Source organism: Mycteria americana, chromosome 8 (assembly GCF_035582795.1).
Source record: "Mycteria americana isolate JAX WOST 10 ecotype Jacksonville Zoo and Gardens chromosome 8, USCA_MyAme_1.0, whole genome shotgun sequence".
Classification (NCBI taxonomy): domain Eukaryota; kingdom Metazoa; phylum Chordata; class Aves; order Ciconiiformes; family Ciconiidae; genus Mycteria; species Mycteria americana.
Window position 1 is genome coordinate 3,237,861 of NC_134372.1, and position 19,720 is coordinate 3,257,580.

Sequence of the window (19,720 nt, forward strand, 5' to 3'; positions counted from 1 at the left end):
TGGAGAGTGTTTTCTTGTTTTATTTTTTCTTTTTTTTTTTTTTCTCATGCATAATATCATCAGGCTCTGCGTTAACAAACTGCAGAATGAAAGCACCATGGCTTCTAATCTGGTGCTGATTAGCTCCAGATTATATTTAGTAGAACTAAATAATTTCCTGCATCTGTTTGCTTCCCACTGGCTGAACTGAAAGCATCAGCGACGCCATCGTGTCCATGCAGGGTCCTGATGCCTGTAGATCCCTGCCGAGAAGGGCTTTGTTGTCCTTTCCTTGCGCTGTTAGTTTGCCTCTCGAACTAATGGGCCAGACAAAAACCCCTCGGGATGCAGTTCAGGTAGAGAGTTGGTGACAAGATGATGTCCTGTGCTGAATGACTACCTGGCTTCTACTTCAGAAAATGGCAGAATAGTCTTTTGAGTCGTCTGTTACCTGTGTATCCCCAGCAGCGGAGAGCTCTCTGAACGCTGCGGAGTGAGCAGAGCGCAGAGGAAGCTTCATGGACAGTTGCTTGGGTGAAGTGTGCTTTGTACAAGCCCTAACTAAACTCCAGTTGCTGGGTCACCCGCGCAGTTGTAATTGTCTTTGATTTATGAATTCAGTTACATCTGTGCAGTGGAAGGAAGTAGCGTATGCAAGGATACGTAGTGTATATAAGAGCATAGAGATTTGGTTCCCTGTGGTCTTCCAGTGGTGAGGATTCACAGACGATCATGACTCCTGTGGGATTTTTGTTTTCAAGGCTGACTATCAGGAAGCATAAGTATTTTGTTTAAAATTGGTCCAGTTGAAGTTTGAGACAAAAATAACAGATCCCTTGTTAATGTTGTCTAAAGATGGATTTGTTTCAAAGTGGAGATCTGCCTTCATACTATTGGATTTGAATTAGCAAAATTTCCTTTTTAACATGAAGCTATAAAGCTGCTTACTGATAAGTTGTGATTGCTTTTCAGAAACTTTGGCATTCAAGGATGAAATCAGTCTATAAATAAATTTCCCTGATGCCCCATGCACATTCTAAGACCTAATGAAGTCTAATCATTAAATGAATTTAATAGTAAATGGTTACCTTTAGTATGTTTTTCAGAATTACAGAATAGATTTTAATGACCATGGTTTAAATTATGCACACTGACATAAAATGCTTAGGCATCTAATATTAGAGATAGTGCCAAAGATTAAAAGAAAATAGTTCCATGTTTTCACATCATTTATATTCATTTTCATTGCCTCTGGTGTTTGATCTATCAGTTTGTGTTATGAAGCACCAATAAATGCTTTTGAAGATTAAAAATGAACACGAAAAGATGTTTGTTAGCGGTAACATGAGACTTGCTCGCAAGTTCATTACCGATTAATATAGAGCATCTAGTCTTTCAGCGTGTATTTGGCAACTAGCTTGTTTTCCAGCAAGCAATCAAGAGAAAACAACATCATAAACTTGAATACTGATGATGATTTCTCATACGCTTACTGCAGTCCTAATGCAAAGAATAACTTAATCACACTTTCTGCAATATGAATAAGTTAAACAGTTTTCGCTTACTCCATCAAAATTGAATTTGACTTATGAGAAATAACAAGAAAATTTAACGTGAGTTTGGTTTTTAAAGTCATAGGTTAAGCTTAAAAATAAACAAAAAACTGATAGATGCTCTTCCATATTAAAGTATTTGCGCAAGTCCTGCCTTTGCATTCCATTAAAACATTGTGTTATTGTCTGAGAAGAATTTTGCTGTATAGAAATTTTTTCTTTTCTGTTCTTTCCTGTCTACATCTTTCTTCCTGACTCTCAACTGTTTTATTTTTTTCCTGTGCTTTTCTGTTCAAATACATGCTTCAATGTATATGGCTCTTGCTTACAGGAAGAAGAGGTGGAGAAGTTTGGGGTAAGTGTAGAGATGAATGCAACTAAGATAAATAAAGATTATGCAACTCTTAACATACTGCATCCTCCTCGTTAGTGCATGCATCTGAAAAACAGCATGCATTTTATTAACCCTGCAATACGTATTTTTTGGAAAACAGGAATAAGGGGTTACAGTCAACGTTATACTGCAGCTATAAAAATTCTGAGTTGCTTTTGTGTACTAGATAAGTTGTTTGAGTTTTGGCTTTATGCATTAAAAAAACCCTGCTGTGCAGTTATATTTGAAGGCAAACTATTTTGGGAAATAAATAACTTGCTTTTTAACATGTAACAGAAAAGTTGAACCCATTCTGCATTTTAAACTATAAGGAGACTTTGAATTGTGATAATGATATAGTAATTTCCCCCCTGACGTTTGAGTTCCAGCCTCAAAGTATTTATTTTTAGTATGTATTTAAAATGTATCTCACATTTCACACACCAAAATCCTCATTGATTTCACTGGGAGTCTTGATTGTGCAAGGACTGAAAAATGACATGACTACTACTACCAAGATTGGCTAGTGAAATTCCTGGCTGACACACGGCAGTGATTTTAAGATGACATTGTAGCCATAGTTTATGTGTTCTTATGTGTGTTTTTGCCCATAAACTGTCATCTGTGTACCTGGGCCTATGTGCCTTTGCACTTTGAAACTCTACTTCTTTTCATACTGTGGGCATCTGGTTTAAAGCCAGCTATACGTTAGCGTGTCGGCATTTTGCAGAGAGGATGGAGGCAGAAATGCCCACGGTGCTTTGCCCTCCCTGCAATCGCTTTGCAAGTCGCAGAGGAAGCCTGGTGTGGCAACGCGATTTGTCAGCAAAGAGTATCCAGGCGCTTCTGTGCGGAGAACGGATTTACCCCCGCCAGCAGTGATGGGGACAGTGCCAGGGCTTGTGCTAGCCAAACTGGGGAGGGCGGGTTTGGGTACTGGTCCCTGATGCGACATCAGCAAGGTGTGGATGCCCTTGGCGCAGGAGAGCTCGGCTGGCAGCGTTAGGCGGTCAGTCATCAGCCGCGCACAGTGCAGCTCATGGGGAGAAATACCTAGGGCCCAACCGGAGCCAGCGTGATTTCTGACCCTTGGGATTACCGTGAACACGAGTGAATAAGGAAAAATCCTTTTTAAAGGAAATTGAATTAAATTGCCTTAAAAAGTCAAGTCCAGACTAAAAACAGTGTGTACATAAGCAATAAAATATTTATATCCTTTACAAATAAACATAGTGTAGTTTCCTGTTTCATTATATAATAGATATTAGCTTTGTTCTGACCCGTGGGAGATAGGAGTACCCCCTTGGTTTGAGTAGGTGTGAACAGTCCATCATGCTTTTTGCTGCTCTTTGCCTGTAATAGCATTACCTTTTTATTTAATGAAGCTGTAAATTTCTGCCAGTTTTTAAGCTTATATTTTCTCTTAGATTGATTTATTTAACATCTTTGAAAATACTGCACTCAGCTGTTTCCCACCACTTCTTATTTTTTTTAAGCTCAGTGTGCTCGATTCCTTAGACTTCCTTAGACAATACGTTTCGTTCTGACTCTTTTGGCGGTTATGGCTCTTCTGTGCTGGAGATTGTTTATTCTGCCACTTGTGATTCTGTAAACGCACCCAAGATCTTGATAAACATCTTTACAAATAATTTAGCCTTTTAAAATAAAGTTATTCCTCTGAATGTTTAAAAAAAACCCTACAAACAATTTTATTGACACTTTCCATTAGAATTTGTGTGTAACACATACTGTGATCTCCATTTATTAAAAAATGGATGAGGACTGGTGTGGCCATAGGACTTGTGACAGTTGAAAGGGAGGTGATGTGTATATTTGAACTATACCAAGATCAGTTGTTTGGTCACTGATTCAGCGTGAACAGGAGTGACTGTCAGGGAGGGTTACCGATGTACGTGAACCATCTGGGGATTATTTATTTTTGCTTCAGTTGCTGATAGAACTGGCAGTTCAAAATTAGGAGCATTGAGGAGCGTCGTCTTTCATAGATACAAGTCTGTACAAGTCTGGGCTTATGTATATTATCACTGCCTTCCTGGCCTTTGTTGGGATACATTTTTTTTTTTAATGAGCTGCTCTTCTGTGAATGCTTTTACTTAATTGGAGAAAGAAGTGCGTAATATAATGTACTTTGCATATTAAACATAATTTTGCCCCTCATTTAAACATTGTCAGAAGCTCAGTTTTCTGAGAGGATTACACTAGTCACTCACTTCTCAGCTGAATTGCAAGAAGTTTGTAAGCCTGATGCAAACAGTGGGTACCAAGGGCCTTAAAGGACAAAGCTACCACGTCTGCCCGCTCTCACAATCTGCAGTTGAAATAGCGTGGGTTTCGCAGAACAAGACTGCGATTCATTAGCAGAGCTACACGGGTACTTTACGCAGCATTGCGCCTCATTCTTGCTAGTTCCACACTTCCATACGCAATCCTTTTCTAGACTCAAATTGCTGCTATCAATTTACCAGAATATTTTAAGACAAGTGTTGTTTTAATGCTGTTCATCTTTTTAACTCATTTGCATCAGCATGCACTAGCCCTAACTGAAGATTATTGGTATTAATCTGCTTTGGCGTGTGCTACTGTAGCTCCTCATTGCTATTGAGAACTAAAAATTTACTGTTTTGCTCTTTTCTTTTATAGATCTCTGAGCCAGGGCAGCACAAACTCGAACATGCTGGATGTACAGGGAGGCGCTCACAAAAAACGTGCCCGACGCAGCTCGCTTCTGAATGCCAAGAAGCTGTACGAGGATGCCCAGATGGCGAGGAAGGTGAAGCAGTACTTGTCCAACCTGAATGTAGAGACGGATGAAGAAAAGATCCAAATATTGTCACTTCAGTGTGAGCCTGCATATAGCACTCGTAAGTACAGTGATCTAGAGCGGTGGCATGATCTATAAGACTTACAAAAATCTTGTTCCTTCCCTAGAAATGCTCATTTGAGATCTTTCTCTTCTCCCTTCAAGAAAAAATACTCTAGTAAGTGCTTGTTTGTCAATTCATGTACTAACAGTTTTGGCAAGCCAGCATTTATCTTCTGATCTTGGTTGAGCTCAGAAAACGTCAGTGATGTTTTCTGTTTTGACCTATAGTTCTTAAACTGTGTGTTTTTTCATCAGTCTGGAAGGAAATTCAATAGTACATTAGCTCTATTCTTGCCCTGCTGTCCTTGTACAGAATTAGGAAGGATAAAAGTAACGTTTACCATATGAACAGCAAGAAAATGAAAAGAGACAAAATCAATATAGAAACTGCCATGGATTACAGCTTAGAATAAACGAAGATTGTTGAGAAGGAGAAGTTAGGTCAATATTGACTGATGGGATTGATGTGGCTTGACAGTCAAAAATTGAGGGCTACAGCAGGACAGTTTTCATAATTTGAACTCCTGTGCAACTCTCTAACTAAACAAACTGTTGTCTGACCTGCTGTCTTACACAGTTCAGTACGTTCTTATTTAAAAATGGGAAACAGTAATTGCATTTTATTTTGATCTTTAGAAATTTTCACTTGCTTGAAAGGTAGGTTTGTTTCAAAATGGAAGAGGAGCAACCTTGCTAATCAAAATAATGTTTCATGCTTGTCTGTTGCCCAAATGCAGCATTTTAAGACTTTTTTTGTCCTCAAATACTGTTTTGTCTCTGAGGTAAGTTAAAAGCATGACTAGGAGATGGCACCTTGAAGATAAAATTTTAAGCCCTTTCCATTATTTAGTATTAAGAGTGCAAATCCTTGTTATTTCGTAAGGCGCCTTCCTATGCAATTTTTTTTAACCTTTCCTTTTAGATAGCACTGAAGTAGGAATCCTGGAAATGGCCATACTTGACTCCCTTTTTAAAAATGTTAAATTCTGTGTATTCACACTGGCCTTGTGCCTGAGGTCGCCAGAAATCACAGGTAGCTCTGACTAGAAATATGCACAGCATCGGACATTGCTAGTAGAGGTGTTCTGCTTGTGCTGGGTTCAGTCAGATGTGTAACAGCACAGAATGTTTCTGCTTAGAGGTAAAACCATTGTGGGGTTTATGCTTTACTCCCCCACCTCCGCTGAAACAACAAATTAAAGCATGTCAGGATGAACTCTTGATAGATGATCTATGTGCAAACATAACAAGTGGCCACACTATGCCCAGGAGACAAACATAAATGTTAGGAGGTTGTATTTCTGTTCTTTTAAATAAATCATTTAAAATCTTGTTTACACAGTGCTAGCCATAGATGTTTGAAGTAAAAATAGGGAATATATACTAACTGTTTTACTCCATGTAGTTAAGCAAATCAAGCCCTTTTTTCTTCAACTTGAAAAAAGGAAGATGAAGGTTAAGTGGATATACAAATAAATATGTAGTAGAGTGGCATATTATTAAAGTACCTATTCTTAAAAACTGGAAAAAAAAAAAAAAAAAAAAAAAAAAAAACAAACAAAAACAAAACACCAAACCCCACAGGTAATTGATCTGGTTGAGATTATACTCCTGGTTTGCAGAGCTAGCAGAAAGGACGCGAAGCACGAGGGGACTGTCAGCCCCCTCGTGGTTTTTGTTCCGGTGGAGTGGGAGCACTGAAGTGCTCCGGGGGAGTTCCTCTGCACTGGACGCTTTTACCCATATTTAAATATTGACCAAGTAGCTTTGAATCAGGGAGCCTGGTACGTGGTTTTGCAGATTGTTTTTGTGCACATAGGTTTGGGGGTTTTTTTGCGCATATCCAGAAAAGTAGGAGATACAGCTCTTCTCTCGGTAGTAAGGTTCTCCTGGCCCTGCTTGCAGAAGGAATGAGCAGCAGTAATGCTGCAATCTGGACTTTTCCAAGGGAATTTGAGGAGAAGTCAGGTGGCCTTACTTCAGAGTTTATTAATTGCTGTGTGATTAAAGTAGAAACTGAATCAGTGCCCTGTGTTGTAAATCAATTGTGCCACCTAGTGAAAGGTTTCATGCCAACTGCAGAACAACCGTTCCTTCTCCCTTCGGTGGCATTCCCTAATTTTGAAGGAGATGCTGTTATGCTTTTGCACCTTATGTAAAAACATCTAAAATACGGAGTTGAATTGTGGTAGAAATAAATCACATTTTTTATCTTTTGATAAAGTATCTCTCTGACACTTTAAAGAGTTTAGGTTTTTTAATGCCATTTCACGGAACAGCCTCCTCAGTGTAACGAGATAGGTGTGTTCGGAATAGAAATCGTTTCAAATACGTTTTATCTGCTTCATACTGTGGTTACTTTGTCTGGATGCTTGTACTCGGAATGACTGTAATAATCCTGCAATTCAAAGTGCAAGATATTTATATGCAATTTTTCTGTAACAGTGACAAAGAATTTAAGTGAGAGAAGAGGAGCGAAATCCTCAGAAATGTCTCCAGTCCCCATGAGATCAATTGGCCAAACCACTAAAGCCCATCAGCATCAACAAAACAGGATGAGTCAAGTTCTTCAGGTTCCAACTGTGAATTTATACCCCGGTAGGAAAAAGGGACTGACAAAGGATCATGTCACATTCAGTGAGTATCTTCAGCTCACCTGTCTGGAGAGTTTTATAAATTAAGTAAATAAGAGGGAGGAGCTGTTTGTAGCTGGGTGGATTATTTGAGATACCGTTATGCGTCATTTACTTCATTCACTTGAAAATAGCTGAAGCATATTACTGTGTTTTAAGAGGGCGTGCCATTTCCTTAGTCATTTGCACAGTTTTTAATAACTTTTCTTAAAACAGCTAGTCATAAGGTGCTGGCTCCAAATATGCTCTTGCTTTAGTTTGATTACGTGTAACTTAGCCCTTTCTGTGACAGTGCTTATTTTCTGTATTCCTGAAAAGTGGACAGACATCTTTTTTTTTTTCTTTTTTTTTTTCTTTTCTTCCTTGAACTAAAGCACACCTTCTAACTAAAGTGATCTTAATCTCTCTCTCTTGAACAGGTCAGATGTACGGTGTTAAGTCTTTTACTGTGTATTTCTGCATTCTAAAGAGATCTTGCAGAAATGGAGTAGAACAACATGGCTTGTTTCTTTTCATGACAAGATGAAGTAGAATATATTTAGGTGAAATCATTGAAACAAATCACAGACGTTTAATATTTTAACCCCTGGAATACCAGCCATTATAATAACATTATGGTCAAATGGAGCAATGTTATGTTATTAGTTGCTCCTAGTGAGCATCAATTTTTTCTGTTTCTAAATTTGCTAGTTGCAAGGCAGTATTCTGTATTAAAATGCTTTTGACCTATTTGCATAACTGTTGTATCATTTGAAAGGTACAATTGTGAGTTATTAAATAAAGTTAGTTGCAGTTAGTAAATGATATGAAATGATTCTATGATACATCGAGCATCAATATCCATTAAAATAGCTTCAGAAAACAGTATATTGCAGCATATAAAATAGTGTTTGCAGTCAGTATTTATTTCAAGTCTCCTCTTAAAAGCCTGTGCAACTTGATACGTTCCAGAAGGTATTTGTTGAGAGGTATTTCTTCATTCCCGTGTGTTCAGTGTTCAGTGTTGATCTAACAAACTATTGAGAACTTAAATGAACTCCTCAGCGCTGTGTACTCTGCAAGATGGTCTAACAGTGAACAAGAAATACCAAATTACCAGTTTGCAAAGTGCAGTGGTACACTGGTTTTGCTAAACTTGTTGTGTATAGTGCCTGTGAGTGCTGATTTGAGAACTCCTGATTCAGAAGATCTTGAACTGACTTGTTGGCTATGACAAATTGTTTTTAACACTGACCCAGCAGTGTCATGGGCAAGGGTTTCCTCCAAGCTTTATGTGTTACAGTTTTTAGTCCTTTGCCAAAGCCACGATTAGTGTATCTGTTGCAACGGTTCCCGTTATGACCTGAGTGTTTCAACACACTTCAGATGAGCAGCCGGTGGTAGCAGTGGCCACTGCTGATCTGCTCTAAATTTGAAATGGAGACTGCCTCCACATGCGGAATTCATCTGAGCGTCTGCTCCTCTCTTTGCTGAATACTCCAGTCGTTGTTCAACATGGTGCTTATTTGTAGTTTAAACAGATATCGCTAACTTGAAAGAAGAATAATATGAAGTGATTCCGTCGTTTTTGTAGGTACAGGCTCCCCACAGAAGTCATTAAGCTTGTCTGAGGAAGTAAGCAGTAAGAAACAAACAGATGACACTATGTCCATGGCGTCGTCTTTGCACTCCAGCCCACCTGCTTCTCCTCAGGGCTCTCCACGCAAAGGTACGTGGGCTGCAGGAATGTTCACAGTGCACATGTCAGCATCCGTCTCGGGAACTCGTGCCTGTGTTATACTAAAACCAGGGTGGGCAGTGGCAGGAATAGTTGTTGGTAATGACATGTAAGAGAAATAGTAGTTTGGAATATTCACGTCAAGAATAGAATCATGTCTTTCTATGAATAAGCATAGATTTCCAATGTATTTATATGGTTTGGCCTTAAATCACCTACTGGTTAAAAAGGGGAACGATTGTTTTCTTAAAAACTTCTTAAATGCTTCTGACAGCATTCCCAATAGATCTTAAGTGCTGATGCCCGCCAGTGTATCAGTTCCGATTTAGGTGGCCAGTTATATGAATTGCATTCACAAACCTGGGGATTTCTTGAAGACGACAGTGTTGCACAGGAACTGTGGCTGTTGAGACATCTTATGTTTTTGCCTAGGAGGCTGGAATATCGGGCGATTAGATGGAGCTGGAGATAAAATGCTGTCATACATAGTTCTCCAGAACAGATGGATTTGGTAGCTGCAGAAGTAGTGCATCCATCTAAATCCTCGAGTTGCTCTTCTTATTTTTTGTTCTTGTGCACAGGGCTTTGTATACATCCCTGTCTATCATGATGCCCTGAGAATCCCTTTGTTTTTGATGTCTTCCTCTTAAAAGACCTGCATCACTTCATCATTAGTCAACCTTGGATGGGAATTCATTTGAAATCTCTTAACACCGCTTTAGTCAGCCAGTGTGGTCAGTGTTGAACAGTGTAAGGCATTTCTCCCTCCTTTCTGTGCTGCTTTTGACTCACTGACAGCCCAGAGCCACTGGATTAGCATGGCATGGCACGGTGACTTACTGCATCTTCTCACCCGTTTCAGTGGGAGATCATGCTGGTCCGTCCACTTCTGCCTTCACAAGATACTGTTTCCTTTAGGAGAATGCCACTGATTTTACTTAAACACAGCATATGTGCGAGAAGCTTAATTACTTGGGTTGCCAAACCTAGCTCCACTGAGATTTTTGAGCATCGCTTATAAACATGTTATTTTTGTTAACTTTCATCTGCTTCTTTGAAAATAATATTTTGTTTCTTTGGGTTTATTTCATTAAACTTGCTTTCAGCATATTTTTAGCACTGATCTAATTTGATTGAGGTGATCCATACCCTGTTGTATGTGTAGTGCTAACGGCTCATTGAACTAAAATTAGATGCTTCACGGACAGCTGAAAGACGTAATTTTAGGCATGAACACATTCCACTTGATCTTAGATTTCATTTTCTTTTGAGCTATACCCAGGTGATACGCAAATAGGATTGAAGAAAAAATGTTTTAAAATCAGGACGTTATTTTTGCTGTTATTTATCTTGTCACTTACCAAGATCTGCCTGTGTGTACTTTATTGTAGTTGGTAACATCCCAAGGTCGGATAACTGCAGTCAGATGAATCTCTCTGGCTCTTCCTCATCACTCGCCAGTGAAACCAGCAACAAGAACAGTGGACAACGCAGCTACGGAATAGGTGGGGCTTATTTACAAAAGAAAATTTGGATGATTTGCAAAGCAAGAGACAGTTCTGACCTAAGTGAAAAGGGAGGAAGGGAGGATGAGAGTGAAAAGGCAGAAGCTGAGCATGAGCACAGGAAAACGAAGGGACCCTGCTTTAGAAGACTTAGGGAAAGAAGCTTCTCCAGGGAAAGAACAGCTTTTACTGCAAAAAGGGAAGCAGAGCACATTGAAGCCTCAGAAGGGAGTGAAAACCTAAAGGAGAAAGACAGTGATGCTCTGAGTACAGCAAGTATCTATAGCAACAGCAATCTGTGGACATCTTACTGCCTATGCATGAAGTCTAGAAGGAGAAGGAAGACTATATGATGTATTTTTAGAAGAAAGACTGTGATGACCACTTTGTGTCAGATATACTGAGTTCTATCTAAGTTATTTTAGCGTTATTCATTTACATGTTTAAGCTGTTTAATGTGCTTCCCTTCCAGATATTTGTGTCAGTTATTTATAGCTAATCACCCTTACAGTGCAGTGAAGACAATAGTGTGAAGTTTAGAAAATCAAGGAACAGGTACAGTGGCAGTTCTGTTACTTAGTGTTTCGCAAATGCCAATGAAACAGTAAGTTCTGCAATATGCTCTTAATTAGACTCTAGGTAGTCCCTCATATGATGTAAATTGAATGCTCACTTCCAGCGTTGGTGTATATTTGCATTGGTCACATCTTCTTCTGCTAACCTTTTCAGCCCAGCGAAGAGTTGCATTTAGTCCCTTTATGTACATGTGCTGTTATTTAATGACTCAGGTTTCAGACAGTGTTAATCTCTTTAATGAAGAGGAGTCCTTTTGTTCTCCAGATCTTTAAAGTTCTTGAAGAAGAGCATCTTAAAATTAAGACGCGCTGTGAGAACATCTCTTAACGCAGTACAGTGTTAATTTACAGTGTTGTGTTAATTTTAAGGAGTCCATCAGACAAAGAAAAGAATATGAGGTATTAATTATTGTCAAAGGAAAGGAAACTGAAATTTAATCTTAAAAATGCTGGTCTTAAATACACTTTTTTTCATTCATAAGGTTTAGTTCTTTAGTTTGATAATATTGATACTTAGTGCTCATATTTGCTCTTAAAATCTTACAGCAATAATCAAGCTTAAACTGTGAAATCAAGTTATGAGCTGTATGCTCACTGGCATGTATACCGGTGGCTCCAGATGCCATATTATATGACCTCTGTATTTTTTATGGACTAATGGCATTAGTCTTCTGTATCAAGTTGTGTGTATCACTGGCATGGCTTTTACACTGCCTGGTCATTTCACATTTTCACCTAATTGATGTAAATATATGGCAGTCCAGCTCAAAGGCACATGTAGGTAGAAATGAAGTGAGAAATCGAGTGATTGGCAGGAGTTTGGGGAAAAATGCTTATCTGAGGACTGTGTCAGCAGTGTATTAGTATGGTCTCCTGTAAAGAAAGACCATGTTTTGATTAATTTACAGATGCTCATTTACCTATATGTGAAGCAGTTGGTGATCCAGTATTTTCAAATAAAGGTTCTAATTTTGTAATTTTATGCACCTAATGTAAGGCATATCACAGACTGTTTTCTCTTAGTGAAGGCAAGGATATATTTCCTGACATGCAATGGATTTCTATAAAGAAACCCACTGGGAACGTAAAGAAAAAAAATATTTAAATTTAAAAAAACCAAAACACCACAGTCATTAATCCAAGACCTTTTGCCCTCAGATCTCAGATAAAGGGGAACAACCCACAGCTGTGGGCCAGAGAGTTATTGGAGGCAAAATGTTTTGGTTTTGTGGTGCATGGTTTGTTGGGTTTTTTTTTGGTTTTTGGGTTTGGTTTTGGGTTTTTGGTTTGTTTTTGTTTTTGTTTTTTAAAGACCAAACCAATTTAACAGACATGTCCTGATTTTGTTGCCTGAAGGCACATAAGTCTATGGGGCCTGATGGGATTCATCCCAGGGTACTCAAAGAGTCAGCTGATATTAATGCGAGACTTCTCTCGGTTATTTATCAATGATCTTGGATTCTGGAGAAGGTCCCAATCAATTGGAAGCTAGCAAATGTTATTCCAATTTTCAAGGAAGGCAGGAAAGACAACCCTGGTAATTACAAGCCTGTTGGTCTCACTTCAGTGCCAGGTAAAATGATGGAGAAGATTATTCTGGGAGTTACTGAAGAACGCTTGAAAGACAATGTGGTCATGAGTCAAAGCCAACATAGGGGTCATGAGGGGAACGTCATGCCTTACTAACTTAATATCCTTTCAAGACAAGATTTCCCTTTGCCTTCGGGGCGGGTAGGCAGCAGATGTGGATGTTTGGGATTTTAGCAAAGCTTTTGATACTGTCTCTCACAGTATCCTTCTGGACAAAACGTCCAACATGTACACAATACTATGGGCGAACAGTTGGCTTGAAGGGTCGGTCCCAAGGAGCTGTAGTAGATGGGGTACCATCTGGCTGGCGGCCAGTCACTAGTGGTGGTCCCCAGGACTCAATTTTAGGGCCAGTGCTCTTCAATGTTTTTATCGATGACCTGGACACAGGGAGTTGAGTGCACACAAGTAAGTTTGCCGACAATGCTAAATTAGGAGGAGTCGTTGATTCCTTCCAGGGTAGAGAGGCCTTACAGAGAGATCTTGATAGATGAGAGTGCTGAGCAGTCACCAACTCTGTGAAATATAACAAGAACAAATGCTGGATTCTGCACCTGGGACAGTGTAATTCTGGACGTACGTGTAGACGGGGGGGCAAGAGGCTGGAGTGCAGCCCTGCAGAAAGGCATCTGGGGGTTTGGGTGGATGGGAAGCTCAGTGTGGATCAACAATGTGCTCTGATGGCCAAAAGAGCTACCCGTATCCTGGGGTACATTAAGCACAGTGTAGCAAACGGGTTGAAAGAAGAGATTGTCACGCTATGTTCAGCACTGATGTGCCCTTGCCTTGAGTGCTGTGTGCAGTTTTGGGCTCCGCAATAGAAGAAGGATATAAAAATACTGGAATGTGTCCAAAGGAGGGCAACAAAGATGGTGAAGGGACTAGAGGACATGACTTAGGAGGAGCGGCTAAGGTCACTTAGTCTGTTCAGCTTAGAGCAGAGGAGACTGAAGGATGCCTTCATTGCTGTCTACAACTTCCTCACGAGGAGGAGCGGAGAGGGAAGTGCTGATCTCTTCTCTCTGGTGTGCAGTGATGGGACACCTGGGAATGGCTTAAAGCTGGAAGTTCAGATTGGATGTTAGGGAAAAAGTTCTTCACTGAGAGGCTGGTCAAGCACTGGAACAAGCTCCCCAGGGAAGTGGTCATGGCCTCAGGCCTGTCAGGGTTCAAGAAGTGTTCAGACAATGCTCTTAGATACATGGTTCAACTTTTAGGTTGCCCTGTGTGGAAGGAGACCAATCACTAAACCTGAAGGACCTCAGAGTGTGGTTTCCCTCAGACCACCCCAGATGCACTTTGCTGAGTTCAGTTCATTTCAGTTCTTCCCCTGAATTTCTAAGGTCATAAAAATAAATGATTTAGGCAGGTTGTCCATACTAAGGGCTTTTTTGGATGCAGTCTGAGGACAGGTGTCCCATCTGGAATCACTTCAGCTGTACCAGCAGAAGTGTCCACAGGATATATGTAGCCAGAGCCCATGGAAGTTCCCAATATTGTAGTCTCTTTTATGTTCACTCCAGGTACTAGGAAGAGGAGGTGTTGGATATATGGGGCTATATATATTATCTGTGTTTGAAAAGAGTTATTTGAGGGTAAGGGTAAGCCAAGCAGAAAAAACGCATTATATATTTTGCTCTGAATCTGGTGAGGTCTTCAGCTGTTTTCCTTCTGTGGGAGCAACGCCGGCCGGTGTCTGGTCCAGCTCCTGCCAAAGTTGTATTTCCTGCTTTTGCTTCCTTCTCTGTTAATTTTGGAACAGATAATAAAACTGAAGTGGACCATATGGCTAATCCCTGAGTGCTAATAGCTGGCTTTTACCTTAGTCAGCATCTCCTCATCCATTGCCAAAATCTTTTTTGAGTCTCACACGACAGTAGGGCAGAGGGATAGTGGGAAATACACTGCATTTGTACCAGAGGACTCAGCGCTTGCAGAATCGGAAAGACCTGATCTATCCACCCACTATTCATGCTGCAACTGTTGATCCTGTTTATGTAGGTTTAACCTTCTGGTTTGGAGAGTAGTGGAGTTGCAGGTAGGTTATCGGTGTCACCAGGCTTGCGCTAATAAATTACAGTGCTAGATGCTGATAGATGCTAAAAGCTTTAGTACCCTAAAAACTTCAGTGGACCGACTGTATGCAAACAGGGTTTGATTGTTTTTTCTTTTAAATAACCTTGCTGAAATGTGTGTGTCAATACTTCGTTGTTGTACCTAGTAAACTCGAATTGCTCTTTGACCAAGACGTTCTCTTCTCCTCTCCTTTAGGCTATGCCCTCATACCTTCCACTAAATCTGATAACTTCTCAGACTCCAGTCACAGTGAGATTTCATCCCGGTCCAGCATCGTGAGCAACTGCTCAGTGGACTCGATGTCGGCAGCGCTGCAGGACGAGAGGAGTTTGTCCCAGTCTCTCATTGTGGTGGATTCGGGGGGGGCAGAGAGAAAAGAGCATGCTCAGCCGCTGGCTGATTATGGCCAGCCCTGCCCAGGGTAAGACGCCACTGGTTTTGGTTGGGCTTGGTGTCCTGGTGTCAGAAGGGGTAAGGAAGCTTTGGTCCGGCCACAGTTATGAACTCTACTGTGGTTATTAAACTCTGGCTAAACGCTGGAGCACTGGCTGCTCTTTTCCCAAGGAACTTAGAGTATTACTTGAGCAGACAACAGCTTGTTCCAATCGGTGGGGTTCAGATGGACATCTCTTGCAGGAGGCTGCAAATGTGTTAAAAGCTAGGATGATACTTAAATCAGTGCAGTCGTGAGAGACAGCAGAACAAGAACAGGATATTAGCAATTCTCTCTGAGTCAGAAGTGCCAGTCACTTAACATACTCTAACATGATTTTTAAGGATTTCTATTTTATCATTTGTTGCTTAGGCAGACTGGAAGCTTTCTGCCACTGTCTTCCTGAGAGTTTCTGCAGAAGAGGTCTTGTTACTTTAGCACAATGAGAACTTGTCCTGAGATGACACTTTGAACTGGAAGTTTTTGGTTTTGTCTTACTAGATGTTAAGCCTTGATTCATAAGATTTAAATGTGGGAATCTTCTTGGGATAGCATCTTCTGTCCTCAGATGATGTGGGTTCAAGTCAATGTGAGAGAGATGCTCCTTACATTTGTAATCTTTACAGCTACTCTCTAAAGCAATATAATTTTTTTAATGATTGAACTCTATAAAGAGATATATGTTGTTTCTCTATAATTGATTTTAATTCTGTGGTGTTCTCTCCCCTGTAAAAAAAGCTTTTTAGTGTATGCTTTGCTAAAGTGATGCAGCTCTTAAAAATCAGTGATTCAGTTGATTTCATTGTGCTAAAATGGGAATTTAAAGGTGTGCTTCATAAACCAAAATAATTCCCTTTTCTAAAAGGCATAACATGTTTAGTTATGTGCTGAGAACAAGTTTAGTGCTGAGAACATGTTTAGTTGGAAGAGTCTCAGTGTACTGAGCGAAATGCCCTGTCGGACCAGGTTACTGTGGGATACCTCTGGTACTGGCTATGAAAAGCCACCGTCAGTGGTGGCTGAAGTACAGTGAATTGCAATGACGATGCTGCTGCTGGCTAAACTTGCTATTCTCTTTGCAAATTAAAAGCAGGTTGTTCATGGTTTATGGTTGTTCCTTTATGCCTTAGTTTCAGTGGGTTTTGGAGGGAAGAAAGCAGTTTTTATGTTAGGACTTACAAAATAGAAAAGCAAGGGAAAAAAAGTTGTTTGCACATATCTAAGAAATGTTCCTCGATTTCACAACGTGTCAGTAAACTGCTGAGGGATGGTGTTGAATTTTAATGTTGTGCTGTCCATGCATTTGTTAACATAACCAGAAATAGTTAAGAGACTTGAATAATGTCTAGCAATTGTAACTTCATATATTCTAAATTCATGCAAACCTGGCTTTATTTTTTTTTTCCTCCTTAATTATGTATTGACAGCGATTAGAGCTTTTAGCAGCCATTTCTTTAAACAAGAAATTTTGTGCTTGGGTTTCAGAATCTGTCACTCCAGATCATTTCCACAAATGTTATTTATGCCCAATATTTCCAAATGTTCTTGAATTACAACTACCTCCACTCTGTCTAAACAATTTTATGTTGCTGCTACTGAAGGGGTTGGTTTTTATTCTAAATATTTATTTTGGTTTTAGTTTATAAATGCGAAGAAAAAGGTGGTGGTAGCCTGAAACTAAGAGGTAATTAGTCCTCTGCTTTCTGTCAGGCACTGTCTTGCTGTGGTTGATAGAGGAAAGCTTCTGTGGACCAGATTTTTATGGATCTGGGGTCAAGCCTGTAAATGCCTGTTGCAGACTCGTTATTCCCTTGGGAATAACTGCCCCGCTGTGGTGTGCAGTAATGAGTCGGGAATAACGGTGTCTCTTATCAGTGCTCCCGTGTGCCTTGACCTTGCTGTGTACCTGTTTTAAAACCAGAGATTAGTTGCCTTTAAAACCAGATAGTTGTCTCTGAGTATGTCACTCTTATTTTAAAAGCTTATGAGAATTTTTTTTCTGCTTTCTCTTGTTTTCAAATGTAGCTGGTCAATCACTAGGCCTGCTCTCATCAGAGGGATGGCTTTCACGTCCTCCATGAGCAGCGAGGAGATCTCCCATGAACATATAACGGTAGAGGCAGCAGATAGCGGCCGGGGAAGCTGGACTTCATGCTCAAGTAGTTCTCATGACAACTTCCAGAATATCCCAAACCAGAAGAGCTGGGATCTCCTCAATTCTTACCGTCACACCCAGCTGGATGGACCTATAGCTGAAGTCGATCCCACAAACTGTTACTCTGAGGAGGCTTATTTATATTCTGAAGCCTTTTCCAAAACCAACAGGCAGTCGAAAGCCAGCACGGAGCTCGATCAGTCTCGGCAGAGCTGGGCCTCCTCCAGCTCGCTGTCAGACACCTACGAAACAAACTATGGGACAATTAAGCGGAGGGGGCTGGAAAACTCTACAGCAGAGCAGACGGAGGTTTTGGACTCTAAACCAGGCGCTGATACAACTTACAAAACTGTTACTTCGAGTACAGAAAAAGGCCTGATAGGTAAGACAAGGCAACAGCTTATGGAAGCTTCTACATCTGTTTTTCATTTTGATATTAAGTTGTTAAGAAATGACATCAGTAGGTCTGGGGGCTGGTTGGCATGTTAAATTCAGCTTTACATGTGGTTTTAATCAGAACATGACACAGACAGTGTGTTTTCAAGCCACCTTCTTCTGCATTAGGAAAATTGAAATAATAAACCAGCACACTTCCCAATCACTGTATGGGTCTGCAGGAGAACTGTCTTCATGAAAATGTCAGGCAGTTCCTCTCGGTAGTATGACCTTTTATTTTTTTGGATGATTTTGGAAACACTCATCACTGGAGATTTTTCTCTGCCAAGGAGCAACAAGCATGGCTTCTTGAAGTCCATATAATACAGACTTTCCATGAACCTGAGAGGGAAGAGCATGACTGCTGAGTGGTACAGAGCTCTCCCACCTCTCTGGAGCTGGAGCACCTTTAATCCACAGGGCTTTGGTCTCTGGAAGCTCAAGGGCAGAGCAGATTCCCTTCCTATCTTTGCTGTGTTAAGCTGCCATTTCTTTGGTTATACAACTGCAGTTTGGCTACATATGAAAGGAGAAAAACTTACAAAATGTCTTTTCAAAGATGCATAGTTCTACCAAGCAAGATGTTCTTTCCCTGTCCTAGTGAGTTTAGCAGCCAAAACTAAAGGATCTGGGTTAGGAACAAGATAAAACATGGAGTGCAAAGCTTTCTAGACGGTAAGTCAGGGGTGCAGCTGAAATGCAATTTAATTACTGACTAGATTGCTAGAGGCGTTTATGTTATCAAAGGTAATTGCCTGAATAAACATCGCACGTAGGGTGGAGGTCTTGGGATGGTGTTCCTCCTCCTTGGCTTTGTAGAAGAAAGGCAGCATGGTGCAGCCTTGCAGAGAACTTGCTCGCAGCTCACTCCCATGCATGTGCTCTGCCCTTGTGGCCTTTCAAAGCTGCTCATGAGTCTCTGAGCTGTTTTAGGAGATGGCGTGTTAGCTGTTCAGTACCTGCTATCTTTGCTCGCAGCTCTTCCCCTTCTTTTTAATTCTGTTTACATACTGCACCATATAGCTAGCCTCCTTTGTGCAGTCACAGCACACTGGTGAGAAGCACTCAGCAGCGTGCTTCAGTAGAGCATGCATATGTCTACTTAAGCAAAGATCTGATATAGGTGGATATAATTTCTGGTTTGCAAATGCAAATCTGTTAACTATTCACCATCATACAGTATGCTGAAGATATTTTCCACTTCGTTTCACCGCTTGCTTATTCTCTACAAACAGCTTGTTGCCAGAGTCTGTAATGACTGCATGAGCTCAGAATGTTGTAAACAAAACAAGAATCTTCAGTTCGTTTGCTTAATGAGTGCTGGTGTTGAATAGTCCTCCAAAAGGATTGGCACAAGCTTTCTTGCCTGAAATCTTTAAAATGGAGCTGCAAAGGCACTACCCGCATACTAATGGCAGAATGTGCTCTTGGCAGAATCCATAAATGTGATGGCTTCATAACTTCAGGCGTATCTCTACCCTCTGCGACATCGAATGTTTCTCGCTGCAACCTTTGCTTTACCAGCAGAGAAGGTGTGGAATGGTGATGTGCCATTGCTGTACATCCAAAGGGAAAAGCTTTTCCATTACTTTTACCTATAATAGACACCAAAATTTATATTGCTGCCTTTTAGTTATGTTTCCCTTAACCACTGTGTGGAGTTTCACCTCATTTTCTTTACAACGTGAATATTTGAGTAATCAGCTTCTTAGGAAGAAGGATTCTTTGTGAGGGTTTTGTAACCTCCTGAGACTGTGGGTGGGTGACAGAAATTATGGACACTTAATGCTGTGGACATTAAATGCTCTTAGA

General features: G+C 40.5%; 1 protein-coding gene across 4 annotated transcripts in view; it reads left to right on the top strand.

Moving 5' to 3' along the window:
• The window catches only part of RAPGEF6 (Rap guanine nucleotide exchange factor 6), a 138,498-nt gene that overhangs the window by 111,133 nt on the left and 7,645 nt on the right, over positions 1-19,720 (top strand). For 2 of the 4 annotated variants that reach the window (XM_075510120.1, XM_075510121.1), the window contains 7 exons: positions 1,864-1,887; positions 4,567-4,787; positions 7,235-7,426; positions 8,996-9,130; positions 10,531-10,644; positions 15,081-15,306; positions 17,344-17,855. In XM_075510120.1, coding sequence (XP_075366235.1) covers positions 1,864-1,887; positions 4,567-4,787; positions 7,235-7,426; positions 8,996-9,130; positions 10,531-10,644; positions 15,081-15,306; positions 17,344-17,855 — 1,424 coding nt within the window. The remainder of the gene's footprint in view (positions 1-1,863; positions 1,888-4,566; positions 4,788-7,234; positions 7,427-8,995; positions 9,131-10,530; positions 10,645-15,080; positions 15,307-17,343; positions 17,856-19,720) is intronic. The other 2 variants (XM_075510124.1, XM_075510122.1) reach the window with 1 other exon arrangement.